Source organism: Gorilla gorilla, chromosome 7, assembly GCF_029281585.2.
Source record: "Gorilla gorilla gorilla isolate KB3781 chromosome 7, NHGRI_mGorGor1-v2.1_pri, whole genome shotgun sequence".
Lineage (NCBI taxonomy): Eukaryota > Metazoa > Chordata > Mammalia > Primates > Hominidae > Gorilla > Gorilla gorilla.
Window position 1 is genome coordinate 12162096 of NC_073231.2, and position 26308 is coordinate 12188403.

A 26308-nucleotide genomic window follows, 5' to 3' on the forward strand; every position below is an offset into this window, starting at 1 on the left:
CAATGGTAGCTTCTGGGCCCCCTAGTTTCCCTTTCTGTAGACTGGCTGAGCTGGGAGGGAAGCCATAGCCACGGTCCTCGCCTTACCTGGTGGAATGAATGCCTGGTGCCTAAAGGGGTTCTTCTGAGGCTAAGGGGCTATGCAATTGAAAATCACGTGGTTCACAGCTTGGCTCTGTCATTGATTGTTATTGTTTATTGAGCACGTACTATGTGCAAAACACTGTTGTGAGCTCTTTGCATATATTGCTTCATTATTAGTTGTGGGGATAAAAGCAAGTCACAGTATCTCTGACTTCATTCATTAAATGGGATATCTATTAAGTGGTATTATAGAAATATTACAAAGCCACACTTCTCAAACTTCAATGTACCTATGAATCCCCTGGGAACCTTGTTTAAATGCAGATTCTAAGGTCTATACCAGGGCCCAAGATGTTGCCTTTCCAGCAAGCTGCTGGGTGATGCTGATGCTGTTGGTCTAGGGGCCACATTTTTGTTTTGTTTTGTTTTCCGTGACGGAGTTTCACTCTTGTTTCCCAGGCTGGAGTGCAACCCACACACGATCCCAGCTCACTGCAACCTCTGCCTCCTGGGTTCAAGGGATTCTCCCGCCTCAGCCTCCCAAGTAGCTGGGATTACAGGCGCGCACAAGCATGCCCGGCTAATTTTTGTATTTTTAGTAGAGATAGGGTTTCTCCATGTTGGCCAGGCTGGTCTCGAACTCCTAACCTAGGTGATCCTCCCTCCTTGGCCTCCCAAAGTGCTGGGATTACAGGTTTAAGCCACCGCGCCCGGCCCTAGGGGCTACATTTTGAGCAGCAAGAATTTAGAGTACAGCGATTGGCAGTTGGTAGACACTCAACAAATTGAGTGAATGATTCAATTCATCCATGTTATGTGAATGATTAAATGAGATACTAGCTAAGAAATACACATAAACTGTAAGTATATGCAAGTGCTATGCAAGCATATGCAATCATCATTCTAAGACAAAAAGGCTGAATAATCTGCCTGGAAAAGGCCAGCCTAGAATAGTGACTCCACAGAGGAGTGGCTAGAAACCTGCTCCCATACCAGGCTGCCTGGGTCCACATCCCACCACTCAGCTGGGAGAGCCTGGGCAAGTAACTCACCCTTTCTGTATCTCAGTTTCTTCATCTGTAAATTATGACCTTACTGATTTATTTTCTTTCTTTCTTTCTTTCTCTTTCTTTCCCTTTCTTTTTCTTTCTTTCTTTCTTTCTTTCTTTCTTTTCTTTCTTTCTTTCTCTTTCCTTCCTTCCTTCCTCCCTCCCTCCCACCCTTCCTTCCTTCTTTCTTTTCTTCCTTCTCTCTTTCTCTTCTTTCTTTTCTTTTTTTTTGACAGTCTCGCTCTGTCACCCAGGCTGGAGCACAGTGGTGCGATCTCTGCTTACTGCAACCTCCATCTCCTAGGTTCAAGTGATTCTCCTGCCTCTGCCTCCCAAGTAGCTGGGATTACAGGCGCCTGCCACCACACCCTGCTAATTCTTGTATTTTTAGTAGAGACAGGGTTTCAACATGTTGGCCAGGCTGGTCTCGAACTCCTGACCTCAGGTGATCTGCCCCCTCCTCGGGCTCCCAAAGTGCTGGGATTACAGGCCTGAGCCACTGCACCCGGCCTCTGTGGGATTTCTTGAAAGGATTCACTTCCATCACTGCACTGGGTCTGGTGACTGCACTGGGTCTCCAGCACTGGATCTGGTGTATAGCATCACTAAACATTTTACAAATTATTATTTGTATTATTATTAGTAGTAGTAGTAGTAATATTTGTCTGCCTCCTGGATTGGGGCAACCCCCAAGCCCACTGGAGTGGGCCTCAGCTCCGAAAGGATGGGCGCCCAGCTTTCTAGGAGGGGCAGAATCAATTGCTCCCCCTTCCTTTGTGCCCCTGTTTTTTTCCAACAGAGCTACAGTTGTAATGCACATGAAAATAGATTAAAATACAGCCGCCCCAAAGAATGCGAGGAAGGGAGTGAAAAAGAAAAATACTAGGATCCTGTAATGGATTGAATTGCTGCTGAGAGTCTGGGGATTCTGAAGCACATGGTGAGGGTCCATGTGGCTCTACGGGCACCTCAGGAGCAGGGGCTGAGTGAGGTTCCGCAGGCTCTTCCAGTTGCCCCTTTTTTGGGGTATGTGGCCATGAACAGTAAGCCCTAGTCCCCAATGTCTCTAGGTCTTTCTTTCATCACTTATAAGTTGGGAGAATTTGGAACCAAGGATTCTCCTCAACTACTAGAAAGACACTGAAAGACTCTTCCTCTTGGACTGCCGTCTAAACCCAGACTGCGCAGGGCTTCCCATTTTGTAGATTTCCACTGTTTAGGAGACACAAGAGTGGGGTGTAAAAGCCCAGATTCTGGAGTGAAATAGATGTTGTTTGAACCCTGATTTCCACTTACTAGCTCTGTGACCTTCAACAAGTGACTAAAAATCCATAGGCCATATCTTTTTTATGTGCAAAACGTGAGTGGGGGGATATGGAAGTGTTTCCTGCGGCTTTAGAAAGCTGCTAGCAGCGTTTGACATGCAGTCATGTTCGATTAGCAGCAAGTGATTTTTGTTGGCAGAATTTCGGTGCTGCTTAGGGATTGACCGCTGGAAAACTCAGGCTGTAATGGAAGCTGAAAGGGAGAACACGTGCGCCCCCGCATGGTAGGCGCATTAACTGCAAGGGCAGTACCCTAGGTCGGTCCCATGGCCCTCCTAGTGAGGGTGGGCGGTCAGTGAATGTTGCTCTTCCTCACACCAGCTCTGTGGCTTTGGGCAAGTTCCCTTGACGAAGAGACAAAAGGATTTCAACCAGGTGGTCTGGAGATCCGACATGATTTGTAAATGAGTCAGGCATGGTACCTCAATCTGGGCTTCCTTTCCTTAGCAGGGTTGAGTTTTCTTTGTTCCATTCAGTCTCTCCGGCCAGCTGTTGGAAACTTAGGGGTGCTAACTTCCCAGTCATTAGCAGCTTGTCTCCTGGGAGAAATTCAGTTTCCAAGGCTACTTTGAGGAACAATGCTCTTTGGATGTATGATTCTGGAATCATTTTTTTAAACCTCATTAACTGGGTCACAATGAAGACACTGCTTTCTATTTGAGACTCGAGACATCAATTTTTTTTTTTTTTTTGAGACAGAGTCTCGCACTGTTGCCCAGGTTGGAGTGCAATGGCATGATCTTGGCTCACTGCAACCTCCGCCTCCTGGGTTCAAACAATTCTCCTGCCTCGGCCTCCAGAGTAGCTGGGATTACAGGCGCCTGTCACCACGCCCGGCTAATTTTTTGTATTTTTAGTAGAGATGGGGTTCCGCCATGTTGGCCATGGCTGGCCTCAAACTCCTGACCTCAGGTGATCCACCCACCTCAGCCTCCCAAAGTGCTGGGATTACAGGTGTGAGCCACCGCACTTGGCCAAGACATCAATCTTGAGTCTCCAGAAAGAGCATTTTCAAATCTTGGGGCCCTGAGGTGTCATCTGTACCAATGAGAGTGTGTGAGGCCCAGAGAGAGAGGTGAGTCATTTTCCTCCAATATGTGATTCCGTAGCTGCTGGTCCAGTCTTGGACACCTGAAGCTATCCAGGCCAAACCATTTTACAGATGAGAATGCTAAGGTCAGAGCAGTTGGGTGAAGGGCCCAACAGCACACAGCCAGCCCGTGACCAAACTTGTGCCGGAAGACGAGTCTCAGAATTCCCTGTTGTGGGCACTTCCGGTCCCCTCCTTTTTTTTAAGGAGGCAGAAGCGCAGGGGGTCTATGGATACAGGATCCTTCCAGGTGTGTGTGTGCGGCAGTGGCCCCTCCTGGAGGCCCAAGGACCGGAAGGAACCCACAAGCCATTGAAAAACAGTCAGAAAACATCTAAGTAACCATCCATTTAGTATCTGTCACAAGGCCACAAAGTAAACTAAATGGAATGTCTTTGCCTTAGGCAGGAATCCAGCTTGGTGTATTGACTCTCTGGTACTTGTTAGCAGAGATGAACCGTTATGATTTTTGTTTGTTTGTTTATTTATTTATTTATTTTGAGATGGAGTTTCTTTCTGTCACCCAGGCTGGAGTGCAGTGGCGGGATCTCAGCTCACTGCAGCCTTCATCTCCCAGGTTCAAAGGATTCTCCTGCCTCAGCCTCCCAAGTAGCTGGGATTACAGGCGCCCACCACCACCCCCAGCTAACTTTTGTATTTTTACTAGAGATGAGGTCTCACCACATTGGCCAGGCTTGTCTCAAACTTCTGACCTCAAATAATCCACCTGCCTCAGCCTCCTAAATTGCTGGGATTATGGGCGTGAGACACCATGCCCGGCTTGTTCATTTTTAAATTGAGGTATAATTTTCATGCGTTTGTTTTTGATCTACAAAAAATGAGGAAAACCCCAAATGATTAGTTAAAACTACTTCAAAACATGGGACCTGTGCTGGGTGTGGTGGCTCACACCCCTAATCCCAGCACTTTGGGAGGCCGAGGTGGGCAGATCACTTAAGCCCAGGAATTTGAGGCCAGCCTGGGCAACATAGTGAGCCCCTGTCTCTACTAAAAATACAAAAAAATTAGCCAAATGTGGTGGTGGCACACATCTGTAGTGCCCAGCTGCTCAGGAGGCTGAGGTGGGAGGATCACTTGAGCCCGGGAGGTGGAGGCTGCACTGAGCTATGATTGCACCACTGCACTCCAGCCTGGAGGACAGAGCAAGACTCTGTCTCAAAAATAAAAACAAAAACAAAAATGGGGCCCATGGCAGGGGTGGGAGTGGGAAAAGGGGACTCTGCCAGTGGGAAGGTTGGAAGCCACTCTGAGGAATCCCCAAGGAAACCTATACAATGGGCGACTGTGGAGAATATCACAGAGGATTCCAGCCCAGAGTCTCCAGCAGGGCCCGGGACCCTCGGAGTTTATAGCAGCTCCTTCCAATGGAAAAGCATGTTAGGGGCACTCTGGACCCACTGCTTTGCTCAGGGCTCTGGCCCCCTTAAGGTTCTTGATTTCAGTGTTTACCGACCACATCTATCCTCCATCCCGGCTTAACGGTTTGAGATCATCAAGAACCCAAGAAGTAATGGATATTTTCCATTTTTATTAAGTTCTCAATGAAAAGGAGAGAGGAGGAATGATGAATCTCAGTTTATTATCATTATTATTATTATTTGAGACACAATTTCACTCTTGTTGCCCAGGCTGGAGTGCAATGGCATGATCTCGGGTCACTGCAACCTCCACCTCCCAGGTTCAAGAAATTCTTCGGCCTCAGCCTCCCAAGTAGCTGAGATTACAGGTGCCCACCACAATGCCTGGCTAATTTTTTGTATTTTTAGTAGAGATGGGGTTTCGCCATGTTAGCCAGGCTGGTCTCGAACTCCTAACCTCAGGTGATCCACCTGCCTCGCCTCCAAAAGTGCTGGGATTATGGGAGTAAGCCATCGCGCACAGCCAATGTTTTTTTTAACATCTCTAATTACAACCCACTTTCAGCAAATTCGTCTTGAAGAGGCAGCACAAGAGACTACAGTATCTTTGTTGTACGAGCAGTATGCTAATATTGTCCACTAGTATTGTCCATATTATTGAGTTGCTTCTGAATTAACTCCTTATGTCAGCCATTCACTTATTAGGAAGCTGCGACTCGTTCATTTGACTTGAAAAGTGATTAGAACTGGTGCATCCTGTTACAAACTGCTTATAGATCCAGCGGTGTGTGTGTGTGTGTGTGTGTGTGTGTGTGTGTGTGTGTGTGTGTGTGTGTGTGTGTGTGTGTGTTTCTGTGTCAGAGGGAGGGAGAGGGAAAGAAGTTTATCAGGCGAATAACAGCAGCCACAGCTGTAGGACGGAAGACAGTCATCCCAGAGGAAATGGAGCGAGTGTGAGTGCGAGTATGAGAAGTGACTCATTTATCACTCATCTTGGGACGGGAGAAGCCCCCTTTTTGTGTTCATCTGAAAACCCCCCAACTTGGAGCTTACGATCACGAGCACCAGTATCTCACAGGCTTTTTCAATTCTTGTGTTCTGGTTAACTTGGAGCACAGCTGTGTCATCAGTACTTTCTGCAAAACTAACCCCCCCACACACACCCCCGCCGCCCCCGGGTTTTAGCCAGAGAAGTGAGCTGGCAGTGCACGGACCAGAAAAAAGAGTGGACTTTGAAAAATGAGGGCTGTTTTACTATCATCTTCGCTTTGATGATTTTATTCTTATTTGTTCTCAAATAGCCTTTTTGCAAATGCCACTGCCACTGGTATCTGGAGGAGCAATGTAAAAGTCACAAAGGAGCCACAGCTCATAGGACAGCACCATGTCCCTGGAGGATAAGGGACAGGGCCTCAGTGACTGAAATGAGAGCAACAGTGTGAAGTGGCAGACAGACCACAGAAGGAGATTCCTGGAGATTCCACTTCCCAAGCTAAGCCTCGCAGGCATGACGCATGCTTGTGTTGTTACAGGGTGACGGGACATTTGTGCTCCAGCTTCAAGCAAGCAAGGCAAGGATGTAAACTGAAGAATAGGCGCCAACGTCACAAAATGATAAAACAAGCAAACCAAAACCAGAACACCCAGTCCCACTCCAAAAGAAAGAGCTTTCCGAATGGCTGTGTCCCATGCACTCGGTCCACGAGTGAGAGCTGGGGGGCTCTGCAGTGCGGGGCTTGTCCTAATACTCCCCACCTCTGGCTCCATTTGGTACATATTCAGAGGTTGTAAACTTATTATTGTTTTGAGATGAAGTTTCACTCTTGTTGTCCAGGCTGGAGTGCAATGGCGAGATCTCGGCTCACCACAACCTCTGCCTTCTGGGTTCAAGCGATTGTCCTCTGCTTCCCAAGTAGCTGGGATTACAGGCATGCGCCACCACACCCGGCTAATTTTGTATTTTTGGTAGAGACGGGGTTTCTCCATCTTGGTCAGGCTTGTCTCGAACCCCTGACCTCAGGTGATCCGCTTGCCTCAGCCTCCTAAAGTGCTGGGATGACAGGCATGAGCCACCGCACCCAGCCTAAACTTATTTTCATTACTGTTTAAGCCAAACGTAATCACAGCATAATCCCAGCTAAAATTAATTTTGTTACTGCTCACCTATCTTAGAGGCATATAAGTCTAATTTTAAAGATAAATGCTCTCCTTAATTGTTAAAAGACTTGATGCGGGCTTCAAAAGATTTTGTTTGTTGTTTGTTTCATTGTTTGAGACAGAGTCTTGCTCTGTTACCCAAGCTGAAGTATAAGTGGCATGAGCTCAGCTCACTGCAGTCTTGACCTCCTGGGCTCAAGCGATCCTCCCACAACCTTCTAAGTAGCTGGGATCACAGGGGCACGCCACGATATCCAGCTAATTTTCTACTTTTTTGTAGAGAGAGAGTCCCCCTCTGTTGCCCAGGCTTGTCCTCACCTCCCAGGCTCAAGCAATCCTCCTGCCTTGGCCTCCCAAAATGCTGGGATTACAGGGGTGAGCCACCGTGCCCAGCCCCACTCCACATACTTTTAAGATGAAGTGGTTAAGCACCCCTGTGGCCTGAGGAGGTGAAGACAAATGGATAAAGGAGACGAAGTGCCAGCCTTCTCTCTCATTCTTGTGGGACATAATTTGCCCCTTAGCCTGTTTGGATCAAACCATAAAATGGCAAGAGCTCCTTGTCCTGGAGGGACACACTTTTAAGTCAGACGGGGCTAGAGAGAACATTTTCTTCCAAGTAGATGGAGCCTCTTGCTCCAGACCCTGATGTCTAGAGGAGAGCTCTAAAAATGCCCTCAGATGGTTGGGAGCAGCGATCCATGCCTGTAAGCCCAGCACTTTGGGAGGCCAAGGTGGGAGAATTGCTTGAGCCCAGGAGTTTAACACCAGCCTCAGCAACAAAGCAAGATCCCATCTCTACAAAATAAAAAATTAGCTGGGCATGGTGGTGTGCACCTGTGGTCCCAGCTACTCAAGAGACAGACAGGTGGATCGCTTGAGCCAGGTAGGTCCATGACGGCACACAGCACTCCAGCCTGACCAACAGAGCAAGACCCTGTCTCAATAAACCAATAAATACATTGAGCAACTTTTGTTGGACCACAAGGAACTTTGTTTATGGATAGGTACAACCCTCTCCCAGGAAATTAAAGCCTAGCGGTGACCCCCATCTAATGTCTCATGTTAGCAGGGCTGGGATGAGTGTGCTTTTCGGGACCCACTGCTACCTAAAGAGGGAGCGTTGGCCAATGGCCAAAAATAAAGGAAGCAGCTGTAAGTGGGTCAGTGCCTCCACGGCCTCAAGATTCCCCGGGAGAGAACAGCAGTGCTGAACCTCCCAGTGAAGACCACTAAGGGACGAGGGAAAGAGGAATACAGATAAATTTATTAGTTAAATACTGATTTTCCAGCCATTTCACCTTAAGACAATGTTAACAGGTTTGTGGGTTAGGGAGGGTATACGAGGGGGCCTTTGGAAGAAAACAATGTAAATGATGATTAAAACAGAATCTTGCTTCAAAGGTATTCTCTGCTACAGCCAGTAGGATTTTGGAGTGAGGGGTCTGGGCGTGTGGGGAGGCGTAGCAATGCCACAGTCAGCTACAGCTCTGCTGAGAAAGAGGAAGGAGTCTCCATGAGCTCCAGCATCAGGGGCAGAAACAGCAATGTGCAGAGGAGAACGCGGCAGATCCCGGAGCAGCTCAGAGTCGGAGGCTCCCTCCAGGCCCCCCTGCCGTGTCTTAGCAGTTGTCCTCTTTCCAGGAATTTTGCTGTGTTGTGTTTGTTTGCTTCGAATTCGTGTTGCAGAATCTCTGGCTTTTTGCCTCCTGGACAAAAGACTTCTGCCGGGGTGAGGCTGCAGGTCCAGAGGGACTCTGGCTGCCATCTGACCAAGGGCCAGGAGGAGAAGACAGACAGCAGGTGGGCCAGCCCTTGGGACACTCCTGCCCCCTGACCAGGACTCTGTCCACTTACACTCTCCCCAGAAGGACCTCGAGGCTGGGCTGAGTGCTTGCCAGACTGGCTTGAGCAGCAGAACGTTTTATTCTTACTCAGAACCCCTCTATGTGTGACACGGTGAATGAAGGGTCTGCAGTGAACTCGAGGGGGTGCCGTCTGGCTAAACTACCCAGCTCTTGTTTTGCCAGGGGAGAGACATGTACAAGCTGCGGGCAGAGCTGAATCGCTCAGAGCAGGAAGAGGGATTTTTATTTTGAGAGATGTTGGAAGTGAAGGAGCAAAGGCCGGCAGCAGGGGGAAGGCACCTGGGGGAGAAGTTGCCAGCTGCATTTTGATGAGGCTGCGCTGTGGTGGGTGAAGTGCCCCTCTAGCTCCCCAGGAAGTGTTCAGTCACTTGTATGTCACACCCCACAGTTTTGGAGTCAGATTTGGTATTAGGGATGCAGGGCGGTGCCATGCCTCAAGCAGATGGATGGGGCAAGGGCCTGTCCCCAGGGGCCCGTCGCATCCAGGTACATGGCAAACAGATGCCGTCATTCGGGCTGGAGCAGGGGTCCCAGGGCCCGGCCCTCCGCTTGTTCTCAGATCCTCGGTGCTGGAAACACAATGCAAAACCCACGGTCTAGGCCACAGTGGTGAACGCAGGGGACAAGGACATCTTGGGAAAGAAGTCTCCAACTCACAGGAGAGATGCAGTGTTCTCGTGCTGAAGGGTGGGCTCCCTCCAGTCCCACCAGTGTGTAAAGGCATCTGAGAAAATCCAACACCTGCTTCCCCTAACCAGATTGTCGACTTCAAGTTTCTTCCCAGTTGTTGTTCTGGAGTCATTACCAGGCAGAGGAGGCCGGCCCCTGGGAGCCCAGGGCCTCCTTCTTTGCTGTCCTCCAAGTCCCAGGTCCGTGCAGGAATTTGAGGAGGGAAGAGGGAAGATTACGCAGTGATTATGTCCCCGTGACTGTCGGCCAAGACCAGGCTGTTCCAAGAGTCCTGCTTGGAGCTGGTCTGCGGAGACTGGCTGACGGGAGACGCATAGCCTTGTGGGGAGAGCTTCAGGGCCGAGAGGACCGGGTGGATGGAGGGCCCATGGCCAGACATCGCACTGACTGAGAACGTCTGAAAAGCAGAAAGCACACGATGAGGCCCATGGAGACGCTCCTGAGGGCTTGGGAGGTCTAGGCTGGGGAGGGTGCCCTGCTATGCAGATGTCCCCAGGATGGCTCCAGCCCTCAGGAAGGAACCAAGGAGCACTTCTCTCTGTTTCTCCTGATCCCGGTGATCTAGGCATGAAGGGTCTGGGTGATGCATCAGCTGCTTCTGAGCACAGTATACAACCAGGGCTATGACCCGGTGGCCCTGTGGATACTGTGGTTGCCCAGAAGGCTCTGATGGTTACAGGAGACACTTTCTACCATGCTATCACCACCACATCCACTTTCCAACAAAGAAGCCGTCCACCCAGCCCAGAAGGGGCTCCTGGTGCCCCTGGTTCTGTGGGATCACGTTCTCCCAGACAATAAGAAGCTCACTAAGACACGGCCTCTTTCACTTAAGAGCAGAGACGAGATAACAGCCAGGGCTGGTCAAAGGAGACCGTGATCAAGCTTGGTGCATCCTGGTCCCAAGAGAGGGAACTGCAGAGGGGAGGAGGCAGGGAGGCCAAGACGCCATCGTCCTCCGCCGGAGGGAACATGGGCTGCCCCAGGGCGTCCCCTGACACACGTGCAGAGCTGGGCCTCATGAAAGTGGCATCCTTCCTGTGACCTCCCCACCAGCCTGCCCTCCCTGCCCTCTGCAGGATCCAGGCTTTTCCCCATGCCAGCTTCCTCCTCCTTCCCCACCCTCTCTTGTTGAAGTCTAACCTCCCTGCACATAGGAGGCAGACTTGCCTAGAGAACCTCCGCTCGGCCTCCGACAGCGGAACCACGCCTCCCCTCGCCCCAGCATGCAGTCTCATTCAGGTTGTACTTGTGTGTTGTTTTCCGCCCCTGCCACCCATGCTGTATGCCAGCCCTGGACTCCCCTCCCTTTGTTTCCAAAGATGACGGCATAGAGGAGCTGTTAAAAAATTGTGAGTCACAGTCATGTCCACATCACCATCTTGATAAGATGTCCTGAAATACAGCCCGATGCAGATGCCCCTAGCCTCGTGCGGCCCTGAGGCCACCACACAGCTCAATGGCTGGGTCTTCCTAGCCCGGAGGGTAGCTCACTGCTTGCACCTGTGAGGCCTGGCTGCAAGTCCCACCCAATACTAGGCTGGCCTCTGGGACTCTGCAGTCGGCCTCCCCACAAACAGCCCTGGCGCCCCAGCCATGGCGCGTACCTGGGACACGGAGCTGCTGTGCCCGTAGTGAGATGACAGGCCAGGCTCTGTCTTGATGGGACGCATCTCCTCGCTGCTGCTGGTGGTGGCGTTGCTGGAGTTGCTGGAAGCACCGCTGGCGGGAGGAAGGCTCTCACTGCCTGAAGGAGCTGGAATGAAGCAGAGTCAGCACACCCAAATCAGCGGCAGGGACAAATGAACAGCCGGCAGCCTGCGAGACAGCCGGGATGGGTGCAAGCTACTGGCTTTATCTACATTTGCCGGGGACAGCAGCAGGGGTCCTTATCAGCGGAGAGCTACAGTTCTCACAGGGATGGCTTCTTCCCCCTATCTCATCTCAAACCCCTGAGGCCACATGTGTTTCAGGATTCAAAACTTTAAAAAAAGATTCTTCCTCATTCAACTTGAAGATTCAAATTTTTAAAAATCCAAATACTGTGTATTATTACAGAATACCACCAGCAGGGCCTGAGATAATACTCTATAATTAAATACAATAATATCCCCACAGCAAAACATGTGAATATCATACTGAATGGAGTAAACAGAGACTATCAACAGCCTAGTGTCTGTTCAAAATAGGTTTTGCTGCCGAATCTAGCTTCCTGGATTTGGAATTTTGGACTGGGGATTGTGCGCCTGAACCGTATGTCTTCTCTATCTGTGATTGCTACGTGAGAGGAAATAAGGTTACCCAGGGGACACAGGGGACTCGTCAGCAGTAGGGAAGCAGGAGGAGAGGTGGAAGACCACAGGTGTGAGACACTGAAAATTCCAGTAGGAAATATGCCTGCCAGAAGGGGTAAGCCATGGTTGAATGTAGAAAAGTAGAACTTTGATCATGTTCTTGGTAGTGGAAAGGGCCCATTTATCTGACTCTGTCATGCCTTAGGTTAGAAGATAAATTTTTCATCAGATCAGCCAACTCATTTTCTCTGTGACTGCAGCACCGACCAGTCAAATCTTTAACTGGGTAGCAGTACTGAGTGAGGAATGTTTTGGTAGGGAACATAAACGTATTAAAGAACAGCCCTTGTTCTGTCAGAAATTTATATATAATTTTATAAATAAATCTAATTTAAATTTAATAAATAGTTAATATATTTATTAAAAATAAATTTAAAAAAGAACAGCCCTCATTCTTTTTAAATGTATTTCTTTTTTTTTTTTAAAGACAGGGTCTTGCTCTGCTCTCCAGGCTGAAGTGCAGTGGCACGATCATACGTCACTGCAGCCTCAAACTTTTGAGCAGCCCTTATTCTTAATCTAGAAATTAAGAAGGCAGAGTGGTATATTGAAGAGAACATTGAGCCAGAAGCATAAAAACTTGGGTTTTAATTCTCTACCCATTAACAGTTGTATGACCCTCGTTAAATCATTGTCCTCTATGGCCTCAGTTTGCTTGTTAGTAAAATGGGGTCATAAACTGGTTCTCATGGAGTCTTACTTTCATGGAGATAATATTTCTGAAGGGGCTTTCTAAAGCACAGAGCACTGCATGATGTTAATTATACATTGGCTTAGAGATCAATCTGTTAGGGACATGATTAACTGGACCCTGTCCTCCTGGATCCCTGTTAGCCCAAAGAGAATTGAAAGGAACTGAGCTTTTGGGTGGCTGCAGCGCCAAAGATGAAAGGACCGAGTAAAGTTCCTCTTTCCTGCAGGACCTCGGCTGGTCCAGCCTGAGCACTGGGTCTTTGCAGTCGGCAATGATCAGGCCCCAGCTTGAGTTGAGCCTGCTTCGAAAGCTCCCAACACGTTCCATGGCAATTGTTACTTTTTTACTGGGCTCTTCATCCTGTCCTGAAAGGCCAGGGATGTCCGATGCTGTCACCACCCCCTGGCAGCCCGGGCTGGCCTGCCTAACCCGGAAGATATGATTCTTATGCACTCTGAGGGCTCCTGATGTACTCATATAATCACTCACAGATCTTTTCCTCACCTGCTGGTGTCTTAGATTTATTCAGGTTCTTGGGCTTCCGTTTTCTGGTTTGGATCCCCTCTTTCCGCATTGCAAGAGGCCTGGGGACCTGGAGGGTCACAAGTAAATATATAGGGTTTTCCATTTCTGTGTAGTCTGCTACAGCATTGAAAGACACACACCTGCTGCGAGAAGGCAACACCTAAGCAATCTCTCCACAAAGCCTGGGGCCCAGAGGGGCTGCACAGGCCCCTGGAACTCAGCGAGAAAGAAATCAATTCCGTTTTTAAAAAACTTATCGAGCACCTATGTGATGTGATGGGTACTTTACTAGAGCCTGGAGAATAGGGAACTAAAGACACACAGTGCCTACTCTCAGAAATTCACAGACAAGTAGAAATAACCAGACTCTGGTAGGTGATGTAAAAAGACAGAGAAACACTAAACTCTGTCCTGGGGTGAGGAGTGGGAAGGAGGGGCACGTGAGGATATCAAGGAAGGCTTCAGTGTGGAGGTGACACCTGAGTTTGTAAAAGGTTTTGAGTAGACAGAGGCAGGCATTTCAGGGAGCAGAGACAGACTGTTCAAAAGCCTTTATCATCCACACAAGGACCCTGAAAACAAAGTGGGTGCTAGGCCAGGCACAATGGCTCATGCCTGTAATCCCAGCACTTTGGGTGGCCGAGGTGGGAGGACTGCTTGAGCCCAGGAGTTCAAGACCATCCTTGGCAACATACTGAGACCCCATCTCTACAAAAAAGTTTTAAAATTAGCTGGGCACGGTGGTGCATGCCTGTAGTCCCAGCTACTCAGAAGGCTGAGATAGGAGGATCACTTGAACCCAGGAAGTCAAGGCTCCAGCAAGCCGTGATCATGCCACTGCACTCCAGCCTGGGTGGTGGAGCAAGGCCCTATCTTAAAAAGGTGTGAGGGTGCAGGGGTGCTATCAGTAATTGTGCTGGGAAAATTGGCCTCAACAGCAACAGTCCCAGTGAGTTGAGATGTAACATCACTCTACTTATTGCAGCTCTGTACTGCATTGGGTCTGGCTGGAGCCATTGGTGCTTCTATGAATGGTGGGGAGCAGTAAGAGACTATGCTAGAGACTGCCCTGTGACCAGGTTCTGAGATAAAATGTCCCTGGACAACACTTTGACCACAGTTCTGTTGGGAGGCAGGCCCCAGAGCCATTCATAGATGCCTAAGCCAGTCCTGGGGAGGAGGACTGCAGGGTGCCTTCCCCACATCTGGTTTCTCTTAGGCTGAGCCAAATCTTTTAGCCCCTTTTCTATGCTATGCTTGTCTACCATGTGGGATTGATAAAGGCCACACCTGCAAATACAGAAAGAAAAGCAATTACTGCTTCAGAGACACGAACATGCAATGGTCAAGCGAGAAATGCTCAGCATATGTGAACTTGAACTGGCCTCCTATTTAACTGTGGGTAGATGGGGCAGCATTTGCACCCCCCGAGCCCACCATCTGCATATCTGTCTGTGACTCTACACCCAGACCCCTATTTCCCACCTTGTGGAAGGGTGTCCTCCCCCACCCCATTCCCCTAGCTATGCCTCAAATGTTCAAACCCATTCTGGCCTCAGAAGAATCTTCCCCTCATGTTAATCTCCATTCACTTAGGTATGCTTTTTATTTTTTCAGTTGCAGTAAAATAAAATACACGTAACTTAAAATTGACCATCTTAACCATTCTGAAGTATATTGTTCTGTAGTGGTAAGCACATTCACACGGTTCTGCAACCCTGACCACCATCCCCAGAACTCTTCTCATCTTCCAAAACTCAAACTCCACACCCATTAAACATCACTCCTCATTCCTCCCCCTTTCCCCAGCCCCTGACAGCCTCCATTCTACTTTCTGTCTCTATGGATTTGACATGTAGTGTCAGGGGCCAGAATTCCCTTCCTTTTAAAGGCTGAGTAATATCCTACGTGTATGTATATCACACTTTGTTTATCCGTTCATTTCTCCACGGACACTTGGGTTGTTTACATCTCTGCAATTGTGAATCATGCCGCTATAAACAGCAGTGTACAAATAGCTCTTTGAAACCCTGCCTTTAATTCTTTTGGGTATATATCCAGAAATGGTACGCTGGATCATGTGGTAATTCTATTTTTTTATTTTCTGAGAATATAATCTTTTTAATACCTATATAATATTTCCCAATAAGTTTCTTGTACCATTCCCATATTGAAGAACAATAGTTTAACCATTTTCCTTCCAAAGGTTTTCTTTCCTCCATTTTTGCTATTACAGTGATTAACAAACATCTTTGTATATATGCTTTGTAGAAATATTTTCTTATGAATGTTCATAACTTTAGCCATTTGCTTGTTCATTATAACAAGACATCATGAAAAGATACATGAGACTCAGTTAACAACAGCCCTCTCACTCTACTCCCATCAATCCTATCCCAGTGAGGCAACTGGATTTAACAGCCTGTTATATATTCTTACATTTAAAAAAAATTCTCAAACATCTGTACACATATATATCTATTGACTTGGTTTGGCTGTGTCCCCACCAAAATCTCATCTTGAATTGTAGCTCCCATAATTCCCACGTGTTGTGGGACCGACCTGATGGGAGATAACTGAGTCACAGGGGCGGTTTCTCCCATACTGTTCTCACTATAGTGAGTAAGTCTCATGAGAGCTGATGGTTTTATAAGGGGAAACCCCTTTTGCTTGGCTCTCATTCTCTCTTGCCTGCTGCCATGTAAGACGTGCCTTTCACCTTCCGCCATGATTGTGAGGCCTCCCCAGCAATGTGGAACTGTGAGTCCATTAAGCCACTTTTTAATTTTGGGTATGTCTTTATCAGCAGTGTGAAAACAGACTAATACACTTATACGTGTATATTTGTGTGTGTGTGTTCACCCATCCACTGGTCTGTCCACCCATCCATATGTATGTGTGTTTAATGCACCTTCAACACTCATAGTATGGGGTCGTGCTACATATATTTCTTTGCAATGTGCTTTTTCATTTTCTAGATCAAGATACATGGCCCTAGATTATTATTTTTAAGTTTCTTCTCAATATTCCACATTTTGGGACATAGCAGAATTTTTTCAACCATTCCTTTATGGGGTTTTAAGGTTGTTTCTAGTTTTTGCCACCACAAACAATGCAGCAATAAATGGTTCAAAGGTCATCATGTACTGGTTATTTTTTATAGGCTAGTTTCCCAACAGTAGACCTGCCAGATACAAAGGTGTTCATGGTTTTAACCTTAAAAAATACCACTAAGTTAATAGATGCAGTAATTCAAATACAGATCAATAATATATGAGAGTATCTAATTCCCCAAATCCATAGCAGCAAACACTTTAATTTTTGCCAAATATATGGGCAAAGGGACTTTCATGGTCATTTTCAGGTACATTTCTCTGATTTTTAGTGAGATTCAGCATATGTGCACATGTTTCATGGCTATCTGGGCAGCTTCTGTGAGATGTCAGTCCATATCTTTTGCCCATTTGGGGGAAGTGGGGAAAGATCAATTGTTCTTTTCTTATTAGGCTACAAGATCTATCTGTTTCTGGTTTGGTTTGGTTTTAATTTAACTTGTATTTGAACAATTAAGACTTGCATATGTCCCGTCTAAGGTACCAAGGGGGTACACAGCAAAAAGAGTGTCCTTCCAATCCCTTCTCCCCAGGACCCCAGTTTTTCTCCTGGAGGCACCCCACGTACGTATATATGCATACATGTGACCATGTGACCAACCTCTACATATCCTACCAGAGGTGTTCTGTATATGTGGAAGCAACCACCTATAAATTATGTTCTTCCTCATATTTATAAAAATAGTGTCATAGTAGGTAGTGTTGGGCACCTTGCCTTTTTGTTAATACTGTATAATGGAGAATGTTCAATAAAAATTAAAGAGCTTTGTAGAAGCTCCTTGTAATTCTGGAAATATTAACCCTTTTTCTGATACTGTGTGTATTGGTCTTTACTTTCCCTAGGTATCATTTCCAGGCACAAATAGTAAATATTTACAAAATCAAATATATCTAACTATTCTTATATGGCTAAAAAGTTTTAAAATCTTGTTTAAGAAGTTCTCCCATCCCCAAAGTTATATAAATACTTTCCCTTACATTTTCTTCCAGTGTTTTTATTGTCTGATTTTTTTTGCAGTATTTTATTGTCTAATATTTTTATTTTTTGGAGACAGGGTCTCACTTTGTCACTCAGGCTGGAGTGCAGTGGGACAATCAGAGCTCACTGCAGCCTCAAACTCCTGAGCTCAAGCCATCCTCCTACCTCAGACTCCTGAGTAGCTGGGACTAGAGGCATGCACCACCATGCCCAGCTAGATTTTTTTTTTTTTTTTTTTTTTAGTAGAGACAAAGTTTCACCATGTTGTCCAGGTTTGTTTTGAAATCCTGAGCTCATGCAATCCTTCTGCCTCAGCCTCCCAAAGTGCTGCAATTACAGGCATGAGTCATGATGCCTGGCCTTACTTTTAGTTTATTTCAAAGATGTTTTACATTTAATATCCTTAATTCACCCAAGTTTATTTTTGTTTAAGGTAGGAGGTAGAGGTCATGCTTTCCTTCTGTTTTCCAAATGAGCAGCCAATTTTGTCAATACAACTATCCTTAAGCTTCTTATCCACTGAATCGAAATGTCACCTTTGTTACACATCAAACTGCTACATATAAATGTAGCCTGCTCATCTGTAAAACGGAAAATTCACTTATACAATGTAAAGGATGGAAGAGGCCAGCAAAGTAGTTGAAAGCCCCTTCCAAATCTAAGTATCTTTGTTAAGAAGAAAAAATGAATGCTAGTTCAAAGGAAGAAGACAAGGGAGGACTGAGAGATGGGCATCAGAAGGCAAGGATGCCACATGGGCGCAGGATCCACGTACCCCATGGAGCTTCATGTAGAGGCCGCAGGCATTGCACACAGGCTCGCCCTCCGCATTGCGGCGCCACAGCGTGGTGGTGGTGGTCTGGCAGTTGGCACAGGAGAGGCCCACTCGGCGGGAGGCGGACTGCAAGACAGGAAACAAATGCTTCGTGTCCAAGTAAAAGGTGGGCACTGCCCTTCCACCTCGCGTGTGGCTGCGGAGCTGGGCCTCCCTAACGGGAGGCAGGGCTGGGCCCTAACGACCCTGCATGAGATCTCTGACCTGTGACGGCACCTAACTCTCCTGTCACCTGAGCCACTGCGAGGAATAAATCAGAACAAGGTTTCTGCTGCCTGAGGAGAGCGAACGTGGGCATCGAGACCTGGTTTCCAGTCCTAACCATCATTCACCATCAGGCAAATAACCAGTGAGCGCCGGGCACTGCCGGCAGGAAAGCTTCTCCTGAGAGGAGAACTGACCGGGGCTGCAGGTGCCGGGAGCAGGCAGAGAGTGAGGAATCACGGTGTCCCAATGGTATCAAAGTCTGAATGGCCCTGGGACCTCAAGAAAGGGAGGCACCAGGTTTATCCCCTCTGTTCTTCCCTCCTTAATATAGTGCAAGCTGGTTGGTGTTGACCAGAATCAAATTATATTAAAAAGCAGCAGGAAGCCAGGAGCCAAGCCCCAGGCCCAAACTCCTCCTTAGCCACGGGGCCCAACACAAGCTGCTTGCACTTCTGGGCTTTGGGATTTATCAACTGATCAACTGAGGTCAGGGTAGAGACAAGCCTCTGAGGTGACCTTCCTTGCAGGGTTGGTGGGGGTGGAGGAGACACTCCAGTCAACACTGGACTGGGAACCAGGAAACCTGGATTCTGGTTCCAGAGTTCCAGATGGGAGACTCAGTACCTGAGTGGCTGTGGGCAAGGCCACTAGCTTTTCTGAGCCTCACTTTCAGTTTCTGTGTGCCGAAGACGTTGAACTAGACAGCCTGGATCATTCTGGCGGCTCCAGCTAACTCTAAAGTTGTGAGAATTATTATGGGGTTCTCACCCACGTAATCCCCGATCCACACCCTCAAGTTCCAAAATTCAAAACCAGAGGATGTCCCACCAAGGCGAGAGCTCTGCAGCCAGGTGCCCAGAGGAGGCTGCGAGGCACGTGCTTACCAGCCGGCGCTGGGGCTTGATGAGCGGCCGGTTGATGCCATTCATCTTGTGGTAGAGGCCGCAGGCGTTGCACAGATAGTGACCCGTCCCATCTCGCCTCCAGAGCGGGGTGGACATGGCCCCACAGTTGACACACTCTCTGCCTTCTGAGAAGTCGTCAAACATATCTACTGAGTTGGGGGAAACAGACAAGAAAAGACACAGAGGATTAATTCTTTCTTTATGCCCAGCTCTCACATCTGAGAATCTAGAATGCGCAGAAACAATGCCCTTTCCTTGGAAGGAGAAGACCACCTCGGGCTGCTCTTGCTCTTCCTCACTCTGACTTCAGCCCCTGCTCCCTAATCCCAGACACTGAGGGTTCCCCTGAGCACGAGAAGAGGAAAAAGTTGCAGTGATCACCCACGTCCTGGGCTGGGAGGCGGGACACCTGGATTTCAGTCCAGATATCACATTCAGAGCCTCCAGCCCTAGGCCTCTCACCTCACAGTGAGGTCCACGCAAACCTTCTTGCTCTCTCTTTTTCCCTTTCAAAGTTAGTAAGATTACTTTTCCCTTTGCATAAAAATATAACAAATATTTACCTTAGGAAAATTAGTGCCAAAATATATAAAGAAAATCCAGATTGTCACTAATGTTTTGAGCATTTGGTTCTATTGTATCCTTTGTAAGACTGTATTTATTTTATTCTTTTTATTAGAGACACGGTCACTCTGTCACCCAGGCTGGAGTACAGTGGTGCAGTCATAACTCAGTCCAGCCTTGAACCCCTGGGCTCAAGCGATACTCCAGCCTCAGCCTCCCAAAGTGCTGAGACTACATGCATTAGCCACTGTGCCCAGCCCTTTGTGAGACTTTTCTTTTCTTTTTTTGAGACGGAGTTTCACTCTTGTTGCCCAGGCTAGAGTGCAATGGTGCGATCTCAGCTCACTGCAACCTCGGCCTCCCAGGTTCACGCGATTCTCCTGCCTCAGCCTCCGAAGTAGCTAGGATTACAGGCATGCGCCACCACACACGGCTAATTTTGTGCTTTGAGTAGAGACGGGGTTTCATCAGGCTGGTCTCAAACTCCTGACCCCAAATGGTCCACCCGCCTCAGCCTCCCAAAGTACTGGGTGAGTACACCACACCCGGCCTTGTGAGACTTTCATATGTTGTTATATATTTTTGCCAAGCTATGTAATTCTGAGTCTGTGTGGGTCGTTTGCTTAATACCAAAACATTTTCCCAATGACAAATTCTTTATAAACTCATTTTATAAAATTCTTTATACACTCATATACCATTATTCCATCATATAAATGTGCCATCATTTAACTAGTATCATTCAGCTATTAATCTTCATCCAGTTTTGGATTCTTGTTTCATAAACACTGCTCCTTACTTAAGTGTGTGCATTTCTACTTATTCCTTAAGATACTCTCTGAGAAGTAGAATTTCTGAGTCAAAGGCACTAAATTTCTTTTTCAGTTCTGGAATTTGCTAATTGTCCTGCAAAAAAAAGCTTCATTCATTCATTTTTTCTGTTTTAATATACCTGTATGGGCTGCCATATCATAGTTGGACATTTTTCTTGCTTATTGGTATATAAAATAAAGGTGCATATTATAAGCAATGGCACTTTAGAGCTGCTCACATAAGTGTAGCATCTCCCCAGCTACCACAAGGCTGCTGGGGTCTGCTGCTCCCTTCACTCGCTCACCCCTCCCCGCCATCACCTTTATCATCCATGTCTACAGAATGTTACAATTGACAGATTCCACTTGTGTCCATTCTCCTCACCCTCGTGAGACAGGCTGGGCCAGTTTTCTTACTCCCCATAGTCTATATAAAGCCTGGCTCACAATCTCCAGAAGTCTCTCTGACTTCATGTTATCCTAATTTGCTGTCCCAAAACACATCTACCTTGGTCTCCAGATTCTTCCTATGCTGCTGCCAGAGGCAAGGGCAGATTTTTCTCTAGTGAAGAGGGGTGCTTTTATTGAGTTGGGAGGACAGGTGGTAAAGAGCTCTCTTTCCAACAGGACCCAGCCCGGGAGTGGGTTAAGGTTGCGCATTTTGCTATTTATGTGGCCCAGCTACTTGCTCTAGGGGAATGTGGGCCAGAGAAGAGGATGGTGGGGGACCCTCCCCACAACTCTGGGTACACAAACAGTCATTTGCACCTGCAAACAGGTAGCTGTGTGTCCACACCAAGTAAACAGTGTGCAGGTGTAAGGGGCTATTTGCTCAGGCCAGGGAGCGGAGCACAGGCGTCACAGCAGAGGCTATTTTTACACCTGGGTCACACTGACAGCCTCCACCAAGGTCGCCTGCCCTCAGAGCCGCCCATAGCTTGCTCCCAGCTGGACCACCACAATCAACACTACTGTTGCCACCTCTACAGTCCGTGCCTACGGGCTGTCAGCCCCGCTTCTTTCATCCAGGCCTGCCCATGAGGGGACTAAAGAGGCCAGGAATTTACAGAAGGACATTAGACCAAGCCCACTCCACAGCAAGAGGGAGGCGCGGGCAATGTCGTCGTTTCGTTGGGTGTTCGCAATAAACACTAGGTGGCGCTACCATCTCAAAATTGAACAAAGACACGCGGTCTAGCCTGAATCACACTTGGACATAGAGGCCTTGTAAGATCACCTTTCCATTCCAAACCTAGTGCAACCCTCTCATTCTGGTTTCCTTTTTTATTTTATTTTGCTCTTTAGAGACCGGGTTCACTCTGTCACCCAAGCTGGAGTGCAGTGGTGCAATCACAGCTCACTGCAGCCACCAACTCCTGGCCTCAAGAGATACTCCTGCCTCAGTCTATTTTTCTTTTTCTATCTTTTTTTTTTTCTTTTTTTTTGAGACAGAGTCTCACTCTGTCACCCAGGCTGGAGTGCAGTGGGCATTGCAACCTCAAGCTTCCTTAGAACCTGGGACCACAGGCACACGCTACCATCCCCAGCTAATTTTTGTAGAGACAAGGTTTCACTGTGTTGCCCAGGCTGGTCTCAAATTCCTGGGTACAAGTGATCCTCCTGCCTCGGCCTCCCAAAATGCTGGGATTACAGGCATAAGCCACTGCACCCAGCCCTATTTTTCTTTATTATGAAAAAATTTAAACATATTCAGAAGGGGACAGAATATGAAAACGAACTCTTAACTATCATCCAGCTTCCAATCATTTGTGGTCAATCTTGTTTTATCTGTACCTCCATTCACTTTCCCCCGTATTGTGTTACTGAAGAAAATCCCAGACTTCTATTATTTTATTCATAAATATCTCCGTATGTTCCTCTAACAGATAGAGTCACACTCCTAAAAATAAGCAAACTGGTTTCTCTCCTACATTCTGGTTCATTTAATTGAAAAACATCTCATAATGTGTTCCTCTTGTTCGGAGGGGAGATTCTGTTTTCTCCTCACAATTATTGTTTTATATGCAGGAATGGATTCTTTTTTTTCTTTTTCCCACACTACACTGATGTGAAGAAAAACTTTTTGTGAGACAGGGTCTCACTCTGTCCCCCAGGCTGGAGTACAGCGCTGCCATCTCAGCTCACTGCAGCCTCAACCTCCTAGGCTCAAGCAATCCTCCCACCTCAGCCTCCCAAGTATCTGGGACTACAGGTGCATGACACCATGCCTTGCTAATTTTTTTTTTTTTTTTTTTGGTGGAGACAAGCTCTCACTGTGTTGTACAGACTGGTCTTGAACTCCTAAGCTCAAGCGATCCTCCCACCTCAGCCTTCCAAAGTGCTGGGATTATGGGCGTGAGCCACCATGTCCACCCCAGAACTGTGCCCACCCCAGAATCTTATTAAAGGATGCAGGAATCCCTGGAACGTGATCTCAGCTGCCGACTCACCTCTGGCTGCCTTGAGAGCCCAACACACAGGTGTGTCTCAGCAGCTCCTGCAGGCTTACCTCAAAGTTGGGTTATGCATTCAAGCAATTATTTTACTGTCCAGGTAAAGTCACTGGAGGTTGCCAAGTATGTATTTGCCACCAACAAATATTTACTGAGCATCTGCTATTTAATCACTCTGATAGATGTCACAGGAGCTAGGAGGGAACCCAGGTCTCAGAATGCTAATGATCTATTTGGACAAATTGGATTTGAATATCAATAATGAGTAATAATATTACTCAGTTCATTTTTAGAACATACCCTCAGCAGAGTGGGGGACTCATGGCAGACCCTAATAGTCTAGGGCAGAAAGTGTGGAATTCCCACCAGCATAAAAGTCCCATTGCGATAGAAGGGTCAGGGGTTACCAAAACAGCCAAAGTAAAGGCTATGCTTCCTAAAGACATCCAATAGTCAACCTGCTACACCTCCAAATCTGCAGAAGTTTCCATATTTCCAACCACAAAATCTTGCCATCCAACCTGCTCCATGAAATGTTACACATATTTTTAAACAATTATTACCAAAACAAGGTAACCATAGAGGAAAACGTTGGCCCTACAATGTTAAATCACAAACACAGCACTAACTAAGTCCCAAACTAGCACTGACATCTGGTATGAACCTTGGTAAGCACCACTTCTCGTTCCTTCCTAGGAAAGGCACTGAGAGGAACTTCCCTGGGGGCAAGAGTGATTCTGAAGCCAGGGGGCACAGCTGTGGCCTTGGATACAGCCCCTCCCACCCAGTGCTGGCATCCCGGGAACTCCTCCAGCCACTTGGAAGGCATCACCCACGTTTGGAGGAAAGACTTGTAATAATAGTTGTAAAGTACTTTGCAAATGAGAGGAAAAACTTACAACAATGGCTGTAAAGTGCTTTGCAAACATCAAATGAGATAACAATGATGGATTATTGTTAGGAGGCTGAAGTTGGAGGGGTCAGGAGGGAGTGGGAAAGACCAGGACAAACTTTGGCTCTGGTTATTGGAGGAGGGGAGGACAGATAAAAGAGCTAGGAGACTGGGGAATCTGACCTTTCTTAAAGCACCGGGGCTATGCTCAGAGTTGTCTGTGCTCTCGGCGGTCAGGTTTGAGACTGCAAGCCAGGAACCAACAGACAGCAAGGCTGACCGCACTCACTTATTCAGTCTCCAAGTTGCTTCTCATGGGAAGTATTAATTAATGATTAGTTTAGCAATGAAAAGCACAAAATAAATTATGTCCTAACTCCAAGGATGGGGATCTTGCTCTTCACTTCCTCCCATACCTTGCTAAAAAAAGTTTTTTTTAAAGAGGAAACAAAGTCTGATAGTCTGATTTCTCAGAGAGCCAGTGCAGTATGGATATTCCTATCAATTAAGCAAGCTGCTCCCACCCTAGTGCCTGAAAGAAGAATGCAGGCCAGGAGGTTGAAACATCCCACCCCTGACTTCCTACAAAGAACTGACGCAGCCAGAGGCAAAGACACCGACCTCTCCTCTCCTCTGACCTGCTCCATCCATCTTGGGGAACCCACCCACCCCAACAAGGGGAGGCCAGTCAGGGCGGGGACAGGGAAGGCACAGGAGGAAGAAAGGGAGAGGAATCAGAGGCCAGGGTCATGGTTCCGCTCTCCACTCCCTCCCCTGGGCACTGCTGGCTGCTGGGGAGACAGCTGAGGCCACTGCTGCCGCCCCATCGGCGCCACAGAGCCTGGTCTGCTCTCCTGCAGATGCTCCCCTCAGACTTCCACCTGCTGGGGAGAGCTGGTGTTGAGCCCCAGCCTGTGTTGGAAGACCCTCACCCTCATGCCTGGAGGCAGAGTTGATGGGTCTCAGCCCCGTCACAGCAATGTCTGAAACTCAAATATTTGCCATGCGTCTGTATCGCGCCCCTGTCCAAGTGCTAGACGTAACGAACATGTTGGCAAAACCCATGCTAACTCCTTGCCCAAAGTTGTTTTGGTCTAGCTGGGGATGCACAACTCAAAAATAATCACTACCTTTGAGATGACAAACTGCAGTGGGCCTGGGCCTCACACTGGTGCCCAGTCCTCCACCTCCAGCTTCAGATCTTCAGCATCCTGGACGTTCAACAGTGGAAAGGGCCCGTGCCCAGGGCAGCTGCGCAGTGCTACACAAGAGGGGCCAGAGGGGGCCAAGGAGATGCAACACAGAAGGCTTTCTTGGAAAAGGCCAGACCCCAGCCCAGACTGGGCAGGAGGGGAGGGACCTGCCCAGAAACCATTCCCTGGGAACCAAAGGGGCTTCAGAGCAAAGCCTCAGCCCCACCCAAATGTCCCTTGCTGAACCCCAGGCCCATGTCCCATCCAGAGTTCACCAGAGATGGAGCCTGGATTTCCCGACAGGCCCGGATCTGTCCCTGCGGCTGGCGCCTGGGTGTGGGGCACGAGGCCCAAACAAAGCCTGAGGTTTTCCTGGCAGCTCTTGAGCCCTGGGTCTTCTGGGCTTCGTCAGGCTCGGCAGATGCCTGTGACAGGAGGCTGTCACGGGGAGGCCCACACAGCTCCAGCGGCGCTCCGGCCGGGGATGAAATCACCTATTTTGGAAGCTCCTGCAGCTGCTGAACAGAGGCGGTTACCAGTTACCGCCCACCTTGCAGAGTCACCCCACAGAGTCCAAGGCCTCTGCTTCTGACCCTTATAAAGGACAAGAACCCAGGACGTCGGCTGGCTGGAGTGACAGAATGTGACTCAGTTTTGTTTTGTTTTGTTTTTCCTAAATCACAGACAGGCAAGGACATTGTGAAAGGAAAAAAAAAAAAAAAAAAAACACCAAAAACAAGAACGGAGGGAGGGGGGAACGTAGAGAGACAGAGGAGGAAGAGGCTGAAGAACAAATGATAGGGGAAAATACACCCGCTCATATGCAAAGAGGTTTTACAAATGACAAAGAGAAAGATGAGCTTGAAGGCTGTAACAGGCAACCACACCTGTCACTGGAGGAACTGTGGAAAGACTCAAGCCCCTGACACCCTGGGCCCCAGCGGCTCCTCCCTGGAGGTCTAAGAACTCCCAGCACCTCCGCACCTGCCTGGTCTGTGCTCATAAGTAGGGTGAGCGTGGGAGGCTGGTCCAGGAGAGGATGGCAATGGAGGAAAGTTCATGAGCTTTAGAGAACAGATCCTGCCCAGGGCCACAGAGCTAATCAACAGCAAAGTGGGATCGAATCCAGGCTGGCCAGTCA

General features: G+C 48.0%; 1 protein-coding gene and 1 long non-coding RNA gene across 6 annotated transcripts in view; both read right to left on the reverse strand.

Annotated features, from left to right (window-relative positions):
* Positions 1–4549: 4549 nt before the first annotated feature.
* Positions 4550–8264, reverse strand: LINC02905 (long intergenic non-protein coding RNA 2905). Its single transcript, XR_008667934.2, has one exon. It is a non-coding gene; the product is annotated as a long intergenic non-protein coding RNA 2905 (long non-coding RNA).
* Positions 8265–8328: 64 nt separating this feature from the next.
* The window catches only part of GATA4 (GATA binding protein 4), an 83029-nt gene continuing 65049 nt past the window's right edge, over positions 8329–26308 (reverse strand). For 4 of the 5 annotated variants that reach the window (XM_055349052.2, XM_031014023.3, XM_019032890.4 and 1 more), the window contains 5 exons: positions 19233–19402; positions 18082–18207; positions 13194–13281; positions 11249–11397; positions 8329–10038 (listed from right to left, as the gene is read on the reverse strand). In XM_055349052.2, the coding sequence (XP_055205027.1) occupies positions 9856–10038; positions 11249–11397; positions 13194–13281; positions 18082–18207; positions 19233–19402 (716 nt within the window). In that variant the 3' untranslated portion in view covers positions 8329–9855. The remainder of the gene's footprint in view (positions 10039–11248; positions 11398–13193; positions 13282–18081; positions 18208–19232; positions 19403–26308) is intronic. The other variant, XM_019032889.4, reaches the window with a different exon arrangement.